Below are 13,004 nucleotides of genomic sequence, written 5' to 3' on the forward strand. Positions count from 1 at the left end.
AGTAGATAAATAGGTACCACTCCTGCGGGAAGGTAAATGGCGTTTCCGTGCGCTGCTCTGGTTCACCAGAAGCGGCTTAGTCATGCTGGCCACATGACCCAGAAGCTGTCTGCGGACAAACGCCGGCTCCCTCGGCCAATAAAGCGAGATGAGTGCCGCAACCCCAGAATCGGTCACGACTGGACCTAATGGTCAGGGGCCCCTTTACCTTTACCTAAAACAACTCTAATCTGCCAGGTTATCATTGTAGTCAGGAACGCAATTCATGCAAAGCCGTTTCTGCCTGCCCTCTCCCCCCAACAAAACTCCTTCTTCCTGCTGTCTCCATGAGCTGCATAAAAGCTGAATCGGTAGCTGCATATCAAAGCTTCTTGAATCACCTTGGCAAACAGAAGATGAGGCGTTGAAATGCTTCAGAACTGGATCTTCTGAACTCGTTCGGATCAATGAAATCCACGCTGTTTCCTTACCAGGCACCCAGGAGAAGGAAAGAATTCTAAACCTTAGCAGAGTCTTCTGTTCTTAAGAAGATTCCTTTTGGGGGGTAAATGAAGAAGAGTGTTCTATTGTATAAAACTGTAAATGAGGTAAACTAGAGTCCCAGTTCCAGCTGCACACAGGAGAGAACAGAATGCCTGCCACATTAATTCATAGCATTTAGAAGAATAAGGGAGAAGGGAGTCTTCAGAACCTCTTTGGATCAATGAAATCCATAGTTTTCTGTACACTGCTTTGCAGTTAAGCTGCATATAAATTGTTTAAAGAAGATAAAATAAGTAAGCACCGTATTGCCTGAAATACCGTAATTTTTGCTCTATGAGACTCACTTTTTCCCTCCTAAAAAGTAAGGGGAAATGTGTGTGCGTCTTATGGAGCGAATGCAGGCTGTGCTGCGATCCCTCTTGCTGTTCTGGCTTCTGAGATTCAGAATATTTTCTTGTTGTTTTCCTCCTCCAAAAACTAGGTTCGTCTTGTGGTCTGGTGCGTCTTATAGAGTGAAAAATACGGTATATGCCGCACCTGGATATAAGACATACATGGGGAGGAGAGAAAATACCCGAATATAAGCCACTCCCTTAAAATTCCGCAGGCACTCACACCCATTCTGTTTTACCGTGTGTCTGTTTCAGCAGAGATATCGTAAAAGCCAGTTTTTGTAAGGTCGTGAATTTAAGCCGCCCTTTTAAAAAGTGAGGCTTATATTCAAGCCAATACGGTAATATCAGGGCCTGATAATCAGTGTCTATTGCTTCAAAATACAGTTTAAGTTTTGTTTCTGTGTTTTTTTAAAAAATAACAGCTCAGAAAATGGGGCTGCAGCTGACATACTGAAACGCGGTACTACTGTTGCGAACTAACTTATTATTCCTGCGAAGCAGCATGTGCATTGATAGTGCCATCTACTTCCTCCTCTAAAGCTAATATTATCGCAGACATCTAAGAACCATTGTACACACACTGGACACATGTGGACCTTTCTCAAACAGCTTCATGACTTATGAAGCCCTGTATGAGCCCTACAGACCATGCCTCCCTCAGTCCTCCCTCCCTTCCATCAAGCACCCGCTTCAGCACACAGCTCTAGCTTATTAAAGGTAAAAGGTAAAGGTACCCCTGCCCGAACGGGCCAGTCTTGACAGACTGTGGGGTTTGTGCGCCCATCTCACTCAAGAGGCCGGGGGCCAGCGCTGTCCGGGGACACTTCCGGGTCACGTGGCCAGCGTGACATCGCTGCTCTGGCGAGCCAGAGCCGCACACGGAACGCCGTTTACCTTCCCGCTGGTAAGCGGTACCTATTTATCTACTTGCACCCGGAGGTGCTTTCGAACTGCTAGGTGGGCAGGCGCTGGGACCGAACAGCGGGAGCGCACCCCGCCGCGGGGATTCGAACCGCCGACCTTTCGATCGGCAAGCCCTAGGCGTTGAGGCTTTAGCCCACAGCGCCACCCGCGTCCCTACTGCTCTAGCTTATTAGCCAACATTAAACCAGAATTTCCTGGTTGCAGCCAAGATCTCCACACATAAAACCGAGTGCAGCAGGAAGTGTGGAGTGATGGAGGAGGAGTATGTATCTACTGTGGTCTCCCATGGCGTCATAAACCACAATGATCTTAAGTATCATCAGCATAGAGGTGGTATGGAAAGTCAGATTAGAGAGGACCAAAAGAAGAGAGTTAGATGAGAGAAAGTCAAGGCAAGTGGAAGCAAGAAGCCATCAAGAGCTCTATTTATTTTTTTCAAAATAGGTAAGGCGATGGCAGGTTTGAATGTACAGTGGTACCTCAGGTTAAGTACTTAATTCGTTCCGGAGGTCCGTGCCAGATGGCAAATGGATGAGGCCTCTCCCCCATGTTTTAGATAGTTAGAAGGACAAAGGCTGAGTTTGATGTGACCCCCTCCTTCATAGGCTCAGGTTGTATATACAGTGGTACCTCGGGTTACGTACTTAATTCGTTCCAGAGGTCCGTTCTTAACCTGAAACTGTTCTTAACCTGAAGCACCACTTTAGCTAATGGGGCCTCCTGCTGCCACCGTGCCGCTGGAGCCCGAGTTCTGTTCTTATCCTGAAGCAAAGTTCTTAACCTGAAGCACTATTTCTGGCTTAGTGGAATGTGTAACCTGAAGCGTATGTAACCCGAGGTACCACTCTAGTAAGGAAAGAACCAGAGGAACAAGATAGTCATAACCTCGGGATAAATACGTTGAGCACTTTTGGGTTGCACTCCGTGGCGACCCGGAAGTAACGGAGCACGTTGCTTCTGGGTTTTGCCGCTCGCGCATGTGCAGACGGTCAAAATGATGTCACGTGCATGCGCAGAAGCAGCGAAACGCGACCCGCGCACACGCAGACGCGCTGTCGCGCCTTACGTTCTGTTCGGGATGCGAACAGGGCTCCGGAACGGATCCCGTTTGCATCCCGAGGTACCACTGTAGATTGGTAATGTGCTGGAGAGGAGGGGAAATGACAACTAAACAATTGGAAGGGATAGGATACAGGAAAGAAGGGGGGAAGGGTCTCCGTTGGGTTTCATGATAGATGGTCGGAGAGATCCCCTATTCAGGGAACCATGGGTCTCATGAAGAATTATTTTATTTCACTTACAGTGAAGGAAGCAAGGGTTGAAACCACACGAGCAGCAGGCCCATTCACTGTTACAACTCTCCACCCGCTAGCTACAATTCTAATGCCAAAATGTTAAGAAGGCTGAACCATTTCAAATTCAAAGAGAAATCGTTATCAAATGAAAGCAACTCTATTTAAAAGCAAAAGCAAAAACCCAACACTTTGGTGTCCTAAATTTCAGCATTATTTCCATGCAAAAGAGCAAAAGCTGAGATTCTTCATTGCACTATATGATATTTCCATGAGATGGACCAAATTGACATATGTAATAATTTCACTATGTCTGGTAGCTTAGACAGTTCAAATAAGCAGCTTAAAGAATGGATGGCTCTCTAAAATACACTTTATTTCTTGGTCCCATCCCCCATTACCAATCCATGTGGGGTTCATACAAGATATACACATGAGACTATAACATAAATAGCCTTTCCCCTCTGTTTTGTAAATGGGAAAAATCCAGTTTACATACATAGATCTGATTTATCACATTTTAACTTTAATTCTACCCCTTTCACAATGGATTTTCTCTGAAATTTGTTTGATACTGTTAACTATTGACTCAAACTCCATTCCCTCAATCAAAAAAAGGCTTTGCAACTTTTTACATGCTTAACTAAGGTGGTTTTCAGTTTGGAAGCACCTATGTACGAACATGAAAACTGTCAAAAGCAGGCTAGCACCTGACCTCTGATGTTCAGCTGCCCCAACCCCATTGCAGATATTGAAATTGGCCATTTTAAGAACTTGCCTTTCAGGTTTTTCATAGTTTTACAAAGGGTAGTTTGCTAGTCTGGGGAGTACCCAGTGGGGACAATTTTATACCAAAAATAATGTTCAAGACTGAAAACCTTTCTGTTGAATGTGAGAATCCTAAAATAATTTTCCATTCATTTTTATCTTCCTTTTTAGACCGTTGAAAACTGTGTGTGCATTTTAAGGAACCTCTCATACAGACTCGCTGCAGAAACATCTCAGGGACAGCAAATGGGGACCGATGAACTAGATGGCTTGCTTTGTGGCGATGCCAATGGAAAAGACGCAGAAAGTTCGGGATGCTGGGGCAAGAAGAAGAAGAAAAAGAAATCTCAAGATCAGGTACTGAAAATGACTTACAGTGGCAAACAATTAATGGTCGTGCTAATGCACTCAGCCAAGAATCAAACTCTGCAGTGAATAAAGACAAGAATAACTGGGGAAATCATTCTGATCCAGTGTCATTGTTTAATATTGGTGCTACTATCATTTCTGTCCATTTAGGACAGCGGGGGCAACAGAAAATAGAATAACAGTAGATACAGTGCTGGAAATAGGCAGAGCTCAGTGACCTGATGGAGATGGAGATATGGTGGGTCAGCCAAGGACAGGAGTTGTGTACCTCTGTGTGTGTGTGTGTGTGTGTGTGTGTGTGTGTTTGCATGCCTGTTAGAGTGCACAAATGTGTGTGGTGTAGTCACACCCAGTTTTGGCAACAACAACTGCTGATATACGCCCTAAAGCCAAAAAGAAGAGTTAGCCAGCTGTGATTTAGGGAATATTTCATTTAGCATTGCATTACTTGAAACAGCGTTAAGGCTAAGCACCCCAGATGAAAAGATCTTTAAGATTTCAGGAATAATTAAATTAACCTCTGGATATTTTCTAGCACATAGCTCCACTATGCATTGATCGGTTTGCTTTCAAATGCCAAATAAGGGAGAAAAACTTTAAAAGATAGATCTCAGGCTTATGCTTGTTTCCTCATGAAGGCAAAAATCCACATGGATTTTTAATAGTGTATAATCCACATGGATAATTAAATTTATTCTGAACAAAACTTGTCCAAATAGCCTCAAAAATAAGAACATATGGTATGGTATTGCAGTACAGCTCTTCTATTTGCTACAGTCTAACATAAGTTTCTAGATCTATTTTCTAACTGAATGAATAGTTGCTTCCATAATTGATGTTGAAATTATTTCTCTGTATGGCAGATTGACTGTTTCTAATACTGTTAACCTGATTGAAATTAGGAAGACCATCTATACGCAATTACTTCTCTCAAGAAGAAAAATAGGTTGAGGCTAGAGCTCCTGATCTTGCCGGGAGTTGCCAACTCGCTTTCAGCTTACCTCAACTTCTGATTTGCCTCTTGCAATAAATTTGAAGTTTAGAAAATTCCATTTTTTTTTCTTTTAAGCAATTGAAAGTCAGAATCCACAAACCTATGGAACCAAAATCTATGAAGAGGTAAACAGAAATCCCCAAGAAAGCGGAACTGATGCTTACATAGCTATACTTGTGTATGCAGATATTACATACATAATAGTTAAGTCAGTTAAGTCCAGTCGCAGATCACTCTGGGGTTGCGGCGCTCATCTCGCTTTACAGGCCGAGGGAGCTGGCGTTTGTCCGCAGACAGTTTTTCCGGGTCATGTGGCCAGCATGACTAAGCCGCTTCTGGCACAACGGAACCCTGAAACCAGAACAGCGCATGGAAACACCATTTACCTTCCCGCTGGAGTGGTACCTATTTATCTACTTGCACTGGCGTGCTTTCGAACTGCTAGGTTGGCAGAAGCTGGGATCGAGCAACGGGAGCTCACCCCGTCACGGGGATTCGAACTGCTGACCTTCTGATCAGCAAGCCCAAGAGGCTCAGTGGTTTAGACCACAGCGCCACCCACATCCACATACATACATACATATAAATACAACTTGATGCAGTTATCAAACACTATAGAAGTCTAAAAACCAGAACAATAAGCAAGTGTTTACAGCTGACTGAAAAGCAACCAAACAAAATTCCACATGCAGTAAATAAACACCTGTAATTCCACCCTCAGCTGGAATTCACTTATTTTCAGCTAAATCGATTGTGTTGCTAGAACCCCAGTGACACTGAAGCAGACATAGTTTAATTCATTTTAGTGAGACATGTATTCCTGCTCTATTTCCTTTTTATGCTAAAAATGTCAAGACTTTAATTTTATTTTGTCGCTTTATTCAGTTTACATTTACTAGCGCAACCGAGTACTTTCCATGTTTTCAGTTTATTCACTGTGGCTTACAGAAATTGTGCTTTCCTGACACAAAGATGCTCTGGCACGCTGACTCTTCAGATGTCTTTTTTTTTTTAACTTGTGAAGGTTCTTTAAGGATACTTAATAAAAAAATAAAATGAAAAGGGCTTAGAGGCCCAAGCATGTTGCACAGCATGCACTAAAACAAATGGTTCAGAAAACTTTGCTTGACCCATAATTTGTGAGTCACTGACACGTTTGCCTGTAATAGCTCCTAAAGAAACATTAAGGCATGCTGTGCTGATTCCTTTAGGGAAATGATTCAGGGCTAATTTGCGCTTGGGATTCTGTACATACTCTCTTGAATCTGTATGAGTTAAAAACACACACACATAGGTAGTCCCTCAGCTAATTTAGATGTTATCTGTGTTCCATAAAGACACGTAATACTAGTGTGTTTTAATGAAGCCAACTGACACCGTTTTAGCCATCATTTTTGGTAGTTTCACATTTTGCAAATATTGGTGCCCCACAGAAGTCTCCGGAATTGGGAAGCTCCTCAGTGGTTCCTCAGGAAACCTAGATTCCTGAGTTATCACCGCCTCACTCTTAACAGTTTGATTTTCTCTTAGAAGCTTCCTTACGGCATCCTCATTTGTACCTTAAGGTTTAATTCCCAAATAGAAAGGGTTCAGTCTGTTTTCCTTAGGAAGTTACTGGAGTTACCACCTTGTGTGGGAAAGGCGGCTATTTATCCAATGGTAGCTATATTTACATTTCTTAGCATCTCATGGTAGTTCTCTCTCCCCTGTTGATCTCAGACTCTTTAGTTAGTCATTGGTTGAGAGAGATGGGGAGGATTGTCTAGTCTAGGCTTTTTTCTCGAGGTTTTGAACGATTGTGGGTTAAAGAAGGCCCACCTTATTGTGGTCCAGAGGTTAGTAAATTTGGATTTCTGCTATCTAAGAAGTAAAGCCAATAAATCTTGTTCTCCATTACTATTTAATATCCCTATAAACTGTGGAATCACCACAGTTGTGGTATCTATAGACATTAACCATTTCAAAGTATAAGAGGGCATTTTCTCTTGCTCGCTTTAATGTGCTGCCTTCAGCATTGTTAAATGACTGATTTAATAAGATCCTGGTTAATAAACGGCTGTGTCTGGAGCAGAAGCAATAAAATCTATTCAACATGTCCTTCTGCACTATAGTAAGTTTAGAGGGAGGTTAATTCTCTCTCTACTAATGGATTTTCCTGGAACATCTCCTGCAAACTTACTAGTGATGTACTTAAGGGATGTTCCTCCTATGTCACTAAGGGGATTGCCAGGTGTTCGTTTTCTTAATATCAGTGCAGATCAGAAGATTTATTCTTTTTGCTGGCTTCTAGAGAGGAAAAGAACATAGAACAATTTGTACTTGTTTTATCTGCTGCAATATTTTAACTGTTGTAGCATAGCCTTTATTCTGTGCTGAATTTTATCAGTCTGTGAAAGTAATATACTACTACTACTGTTTGGTTATATGGTATTATTTTAATTCTCAGTATTTTATGCATCTTTGACATAGTGTTCTAATCTACTCAGAAGTCCCATTGCGTTCAGTATGGCTTACTCCCAGGTACAGCTTGATAATATTTTTTTCTGAAGACAGAATCATTCTGACATTTTCCTATTGGATATCGTAATTCCTCTGTAATATACTTCTGATTATACTCTGAGGCTACTTTTTTCTAGTTCTGTAATCATTCTCTGTCAGAGCTGGGTAAAGGCCTCTGCAGAGCTCTTCTTGTCCATCAGTCTGAAGGGTTTAATATCCTTTTCTTAGAATAAGGTGTGCATGGAACTGTGCATGTAATTTTAAATTTATGTTCACTGGACTGTTATACAGCATGAAGATAAATTACACTATCTTCAGACTTTAGATTAGTATAGCGATAGAAACCCCCAAATCTCTTAGATTGATGTTTAATATTTCTAATAATGTGACTTGGGTTTTTCTCGGGGTTTCTTAACCATGGTAATATTTCTCAACTTCAGATTCACTCCTGCACTAAAACCTCCATGTATGATTATAATCCAACAGGCGAAGTAGGATCAGAAATTACTATGTGCAGAAACTGTGACTATGGCTCCTATAATCTCCTTGATTCCTGTTGGCTATGGCAGCTGTATTACTGGTTTAATCAGAATACAATATCAAATATCACAGAACTGCTAGTTAAAAATGTTACAGAGCGACATAGATTTCGTTCTAAATCATTTTTCTAATGCAGCGTCTTAACTCTGTAGCCAATGAAAGACAATTCTCTGGATTTGATCCAGAGAAAGACGAGTGCCACTCTGCATGCCATTAACTGCCATCTGTTCACCAAGAGGAGTCCCTTGCACATGCCCGGGGGTCTATGGGGTACAAGCAATTATTTTGTAATGGCAATCTATTTTCAGAATGTTTATAACAATAATGCTTAAATGGTTGACATTCCAAGAAGTCCGCAAAAGAGTCCGTCGCAGTTTATTTGTGAAATAAATCAAGGATTTCTCTTATGCCTCTCACAATATGCACAATGCAAAGAATGCGTCAAAGGCCTAATTTTCACAAAACCACAGACGTAAACATTTCTGGACGTGAATAGTTCCTTTGATAGCTTGTCATACAAAAACAAGCTATCAGATTCCATTCTACCTATAGTCTGGTGGGTACAGTCCATGCTATAGCTTTGTTGTTGTTTAGTCGTTTAGTTGTGTCCGACTCTTCGTGACCCCATGGACCAGAGCACGCCAGGCACTCCTGTCTTCCACTTCCTCCCACAGCCTGGCCAAACTCATGCCGGTAGCCTCGAGAACACTACCCAACCATCTCGTCCTCTGTCGTCCCCTTCTCCTTGTGCCCTCCATATTTCCCAACATCAGGGTCTTTTCCAGGGAGTCTTCTCTTCTCATGAGGTGGCCAAAGTATTGGAGCCTCAGCTTCAGGATCTGTCCTTCCAGTGAGCACTCAGGGCTGATTTCCTTCAGAATGGATAGGTTTGATCTTCTTGCAGTCCATGGGACTCTCAAGAGTCTCCTCCAGCACCATAATTCAAAAGCATCAATTCTTCGGCGATCAGCCTTCTTTATGGTCCAGCTCTCACTTCCATACATCACTACTGGGAAAACCATAGCTTTAACTATACGGAACTTTGTTGGCAAGGTGATGTCTCTGCTTTTTAAGATGCTATAGCTTTACCACTAGGCTAAAAAAATCACACCATTCCTGGCATTGTTAGGGTGTCACTTCAACTCATCCCAATAATCATAGTTGACACTGAGAAGTCACCAAGGGTTATGTTTTCAGAGGATTTTGTAAGGATGAAGATCCCTCGGGATCTCATTGATGTCATGGTCTTGATCCATGATACAAGAATCATAACCCAAAATCCTACGGATAAACTCGACAGTATTAAAATGGAATATTGTAATATGAAGGAAGTTATGCCAGAGTAAATTGGGCATTTTAACAACGTGCAGTGCAACTGCTATTATTTCTTCAATATTTGCCCTTGCCTATTCTATACATATGCTCTATCTATTAAGGAAACAGTTTTTGGATCTTTTGGTTTTCTCCAGGTTTATGGTTATCATTACTCTCAAATATAGACATAAGATGAATCAGATCCAAAATAGAATTTTCATTTTTGGTGACCCACCTGAAATCACCGTGACCTTCTGTTTTATCTTCTGTCATCAATCATGAGCTACAACAGCAACATTTCACAACTGATAGACAGGTAAATCATGCTTGAGCGTGCTAGAGAGAGAGAGATGGTAAACCCTAATGCATTAAGATCCAAGTTGCATAGAAAAATTCTCTCACTGAGTAGGCTGAAAGTCGCAGATTGGAAAGCAGTTAAAATGTGGTTTTAATATATGTCTGAGGAAATGAGCGAAACAGCTTATGGCATCTGTAGAATGTCCTGTTGGTTCTTTTTAATCTGTGGTTATTTAACAGCAGTCCAGTCTGTCTGTGAATATTAGTATATACGTGTTCATTTGTGCTCTGCATACTACTCTAGCTTAATTTATCCATTCCTTAGGATTAGAAATTCTGTATAACTCAAAAATGTACATAGATCTATACCAACACTAGCTGCCTTGTCTTAAGACGCCCTTGTTTGCTTTCTGTTTTCTAGTTCCTAGGTCACAGCTGCTGCCTAGACCCAACTATTGTCACTATTTTGCCAACCATCCATATAGTTCCATATTATTACAGCTTATTGTGTTTATTTATGGTTTTCATCCTCTCCTGTAATTTCTTTTTCTGTCTGATAGATGCTCATGATGGAATTTCTCTTGCTGCAAAATCGTAGCAGCTTTCTGGGAAGAAATCTCAAATTGCCTTAACTTTTGCATGCCCTCTTCCCTTTTTAAGGAAAGAATTGTATGTTGCAGAAGTGCTTCAAAAATATCTCCTTTCTGGCATGTTAATGGAGAAGCTGGCTTCAGCATCATATCTGCAGTCTCTATTTCCCCCTTCCTCTTGTTATTTTTTATCCTATCAGTGTGAGAGGAAGGGTAATGCTAGATTCCTTTTCTTTTCTGTTTCCCTACTGTAGCAGCAGAAGCCCAACATCAAGCAATGTCATGTAAACTACTTTCATGAAAGGTCAACTAAGATGGAGGTGTCACTCATGCATGGTCTACCAGTATATAGAGATAGGGATATTTGCTAAAGTCCTCATTATCCACTAATGTGTGTTTAATTTGCAAAGCGAGAGTGCATACTCAGAATTGTCTTAACATTTAATTAATCAGCATTAAGTGATCTTGCATATGCACTTTGGTTTGCGTAAGAGCATAAGAAGGCTCCATCTAGTCAAGGATTCTTTGTAAGTTTCTCAGCTACCCACAGACCCTGGCTGAATCTAGACACATTAAAAAGAAAGAAAAAAACCTTACAGGAAAACGCATTCTAAAGCTCGTAATGGAAAATCACATTGAGGAGGGATCAAACTCTACAGCGTCATCTGGTGTCACATGTTTATAACGCAGCTATAACGATATAGTCGCCTGAATGTAGCTGAGCAACCTATTATTATTTTATTTAATAGTACCCTAATACAAGATTTCTCCAAGCAGCTTACACAAAACACACACATTAAAACCATACCCTCTCTCCCCAAACACAAACATACCAGAAACCTGCAGCAAAAATGATTACAGTGGTACCTCGGGATGCAAACAGGATCCATTCCGGAGCCCCGTTCGCATCCTGAACAGAACATAAGACGTGACGGTGCATCTGCACGTGCGCGGATCGCGTTTTGCGGCTTCCACGCATGATGCCATTTTTGAGTGTCTGCACCTGCGCAAGCATTGAAACCCGGAAGTAACACACACAGTTATTTCCGGGTTGCCGTGGAGCGCAACCCAAAAGCGCTCAACCTGAAGCACATTCAACCCGAGGTATGACTGTATCATAATCCGTTGAAAGCCTGGGGGAAGAAAAACACCCAAAGGATGCTAATGTTGGGGCAGGGCAAGTGTTGCTACAGAAAGCAATCTGTAGATGGGTATGGGCCACAACAGAAAAGGCCCTCTCTCTTGTCATCAGCCCCCAAACCTCTGTCAAGAGAGGATCTCGAAGAAGGGTCTCAGATGATCAACAAGAGTCTGAGTATGTTATGGTCAGACAAGGCATTCCGTTCAATAGATGGACCATGGACTGACTTCTGACTACTCCCAAACTAAGGAATCTTTTCTGGGAAAGGGAGAACATGTAGAAGAAAATAGAGGTTTTGGGCTGCCCAGACTACAAGCCTCCCCTCTTGGCCTTGCTGACGAGGTCCAAAGGAAAGCAGAGCAATACATTTGGCACCAGCTTCGCTGCAGGAGTTGCCGGGAAGAGGCGTACAAGCAACCAACCATCTTAGGGACTCCGCTCTGGATTTCTGTAGCGTTTATTCCTTAGCTTTTGCTTCTACTAAAGTCATCCTGCAAAGCAGTGAAGGGTTAGGATCAGAGGTTTTCTTCTCCTAGATGGGCTGCCTTCCCAGGTTGACAAGTCCCCTCTGCCCCTCACTTCCCTCTACAGCATGTGCAGAAACCACCTTCTTGATCGTTGGACCCACTATTGGTCTCATCCACTCAATCCTCCGGAGCCTCTATTGGCATGCAGTTCTTTGTTTCTGCCACCCATTGCCCCTATTGTAGTTTATTATATAAACCACGTAACGATTTCATGCATTATAATAGGAGCAAAAGCATGTTAAAAGTGTAACTGATACCAGACTCTGACAAATCTTAGCAGATACGGGTTACATACGCTTCAGGTTACATATTCTTCAGGTTACAGACTCCGCTAACCCAGAAATATTACCTCAGGTTAAGAACTTTGCTTCAGGATGAGAACAGAAATTGTGCTCCGGCGGCGCGGCAGCAGCGGGAGGCCTCATTAGCTAAAGTGGTGCTTCAGGTTAAGAACAGTTTCAGGTTAAGAACGGACCTCCGGAATGAATTAAGTACTTAACCCAAGGTACCACTGTATTGGATTCTAGCTTACATACCCCTTTTATACAGAAAGTACATGTGAAAATGTGTAGCTGCTTCTCACACATTATATAGGCACACTCCCAAGTCCAGGATCAAAGCATCATACAACTAGTTCATGCTGCAAAGAACTTTGGACATCATTCTCTAAGCGAGTATGATAAGCCACTTTCATACAACTTATGGTCCACCAGTGCGGGTTAAGTCAAGAGTGCATGCCTCAGGATAACATTAGGCTCAGGACACTTTTGAAAGTGAGGTGGGTTTCAGAAACGGTTTGTTTCTGAGAGTCTGTTGCTGAAAAGCAGGCGAGTCAAACATCCCTCTCAGTATGCCTGTAGTAGCTCTTTGC

General features: G+C 42.1%; 1 protein-coding gene and 1 long non-coding RNA gene across 11 annotated transcripts in view; one reads left to right on the forward strand and one right to left on the reverse strand.

Annotated features, from left to right (window-relative positions):
- CTNND2 (catenin delta 2) overlaps positions 1 to 13,004 on the forward strand; it is a 529,021-nt gene that overhangs the window by 450,564 nt on the left and 65,453 nt on the right. For all 7 annotated transcript variants that reach the window (XM_082234188.1, XM_082234191.1, XM_082234190.1 and 4 more), the window contains one exon: positions 4,034 to 4,219. In XM_082234188.1, the coding sequence (XP_082090314.1) occupies positions 4,034 to 4,219 (186 nt within the window). The remainder of the gene's footprint in view (positions 1 to 4,033; positions 4,220 to 13,004) is intronic.
- Positions 1 to 13,004, reverse strand: part of LOC309538846 — a 103,073-nt gene that overhangs the window by 2,101 nt on the left and 87,968 nt on the right. For all 4 annotated transcript variants that reach the window (XR_014222384.1, XR_014222385.1, XR_014222386.1 and 1 more), the window contains one exon: positions 7,405 to 7,511. This is a non-coding gene — a long non-coding RNA (uncharacterized lncRNA). The remainder of the gene's footprint in view (positions 1 to 7,404; positions 7,512 to 13,004) is intronic.

Source organism: Podarcis vaucheri (assembly GCF_965113315.1).
Source record: "Podarcis vaucheri genome assembly, chromosome: 8".
Classification (NCBI taxonomy): Eukaryota; Metazoa; Chordata; class Lepidosauria; order Squamata; family Lacertidae; genus Podarcis; species Podarcis vaucheri.